This window comes from Etheostoma cragini, unplaced genomic scaffold (genome assembly GCF_013103735.1).
Source record: "Etheostoma cragini isolate CJK2018 unplaced genomic scaffold, CSU_Ecrag_1.0 ScbMSFa_247, whole genome shotgun sequence".
Classification (NCBI taxonomy): Eukaryota; Metazoa; Chordata; class Actinopteri; order Perciformes; family Percidae; genus Etheostoma; species Etheostoma cragini.
In genome coordinates, this window is record NW_023266634.1 from 1 (window position 1) to 1,103 (window position 1,103).

The 1,103-nt window shown below is 48.6% G+C and overlaps 1 protein-coding gene across 1 annotated transcript in view; it reads right to left on the reverse strand.

Moving 5' to 3' along the window:
- Positions 1–501: 501 nt before the first annotated feature.
- The window catches only part of LOC117940415 (zinc fingers and homeoboxes protein 1-like), a gene marked incomplete at its 5' end in the record, with an annotated part of 1,668 nt that continues 1,066 nt past the window's right edge, over positions 502–1,103 (reverse strand). The window contains one exon of the mRNA XM_034865719.1: positions 502–1,077. Coding sequence (XP_034721610.1) covers positions 517–1,077 — 561 coding nt within the window. The remainder of the gene's footprint in view (positions 1,078–1,103) is intronic.

Here is a 1,103-nt window from a genome sequence, read left to right on the forward strand (position 1 = left end):
CCTTGGTTTCAAGGGCCAAGGGGTAGGGGTAAGGGCCAAGGGGTAGGGGTAAGACGGGGAAATGGGATTCAGCCATAGGATAGTACATCGAAAAAAGTCAAAAAAGTCATAGTATAGTACATCGGAAAAAAGTCATAGTATAGTACATCGAAAACGTCATAGTATAGTACATCGGAAAAAGTCATAGTGTAGTACATTGAAAAAATCAAAAAAGTCATAGTATAGTACATCGAAAAAGTCAAAAAAGTCATAGTATAGTACATCGGAAAAAGTTTCCACCGTGCGAACTCCACACAGAAAGGCCTGACACAACATGGATTCAAACCAACAACCTTCTCGCTGTGAGGCAGAACTGCTAACCCATTAGCCACCATGCTAACTTAGTAGTATAATACGTAGAAAAAACTCAAAATAACAAGACGAAAAAGGTTTTAAAGAGTCATGACTTAATTTTTCGTGTAGAGATTAATCAACAATTTAAATAAAACAACCTCTATCAACGCCTCACCTGTCTGCTCATGTCTGCTCTTCTGCCTGAGGCTGTGATTGGCTGACGTCTTCAGAGTCCTCTTGTATCTGAGGCTGTGATTGGCTGACGTCTTCAGAGTCCTCTTGTATCTGAGGCTGTGATTGGCTGACGTCTTCAGAGTCCTCTTGTATCTGAGGCTGTGATTGGCTGACGTCGTCAGATTCCTCCGGTATCTGAGGCTGTGATTGGCTGACGTCTTCAGAGTCCTCCTCTTCCTCGTCGTCAGTGTCCTCCTCCCCTTGTTCTTTTACCTCCATCTCTTCTTCGCTGTCTGCATTTCCGGCTGCCGCTTCCTCCTCCTCCCCGTCCTCCTCCTCTTCTTCTTCTTCCTCCCCCTCCTCCTCTTCCTCCTCCTCCTCCTCTCCCGCGGCCTCCTCATCGCTGAAGGGCTCCTTCCCTTCCTCCACCCGCCTGGCCGTCTCCGAAAACCAGTCCCTCACCTGCTCGTAGCTCATGCTGGACTTTGTGACCAGGTCGTCCAGGTCTCTCTCGCTCAGGGCTCGGTGTTTGAGGTAGTAGTCCTTCAGGAACGACTTCCCGGACTTCACCTGTAGGACGGGGGGGGGGGGGGGGG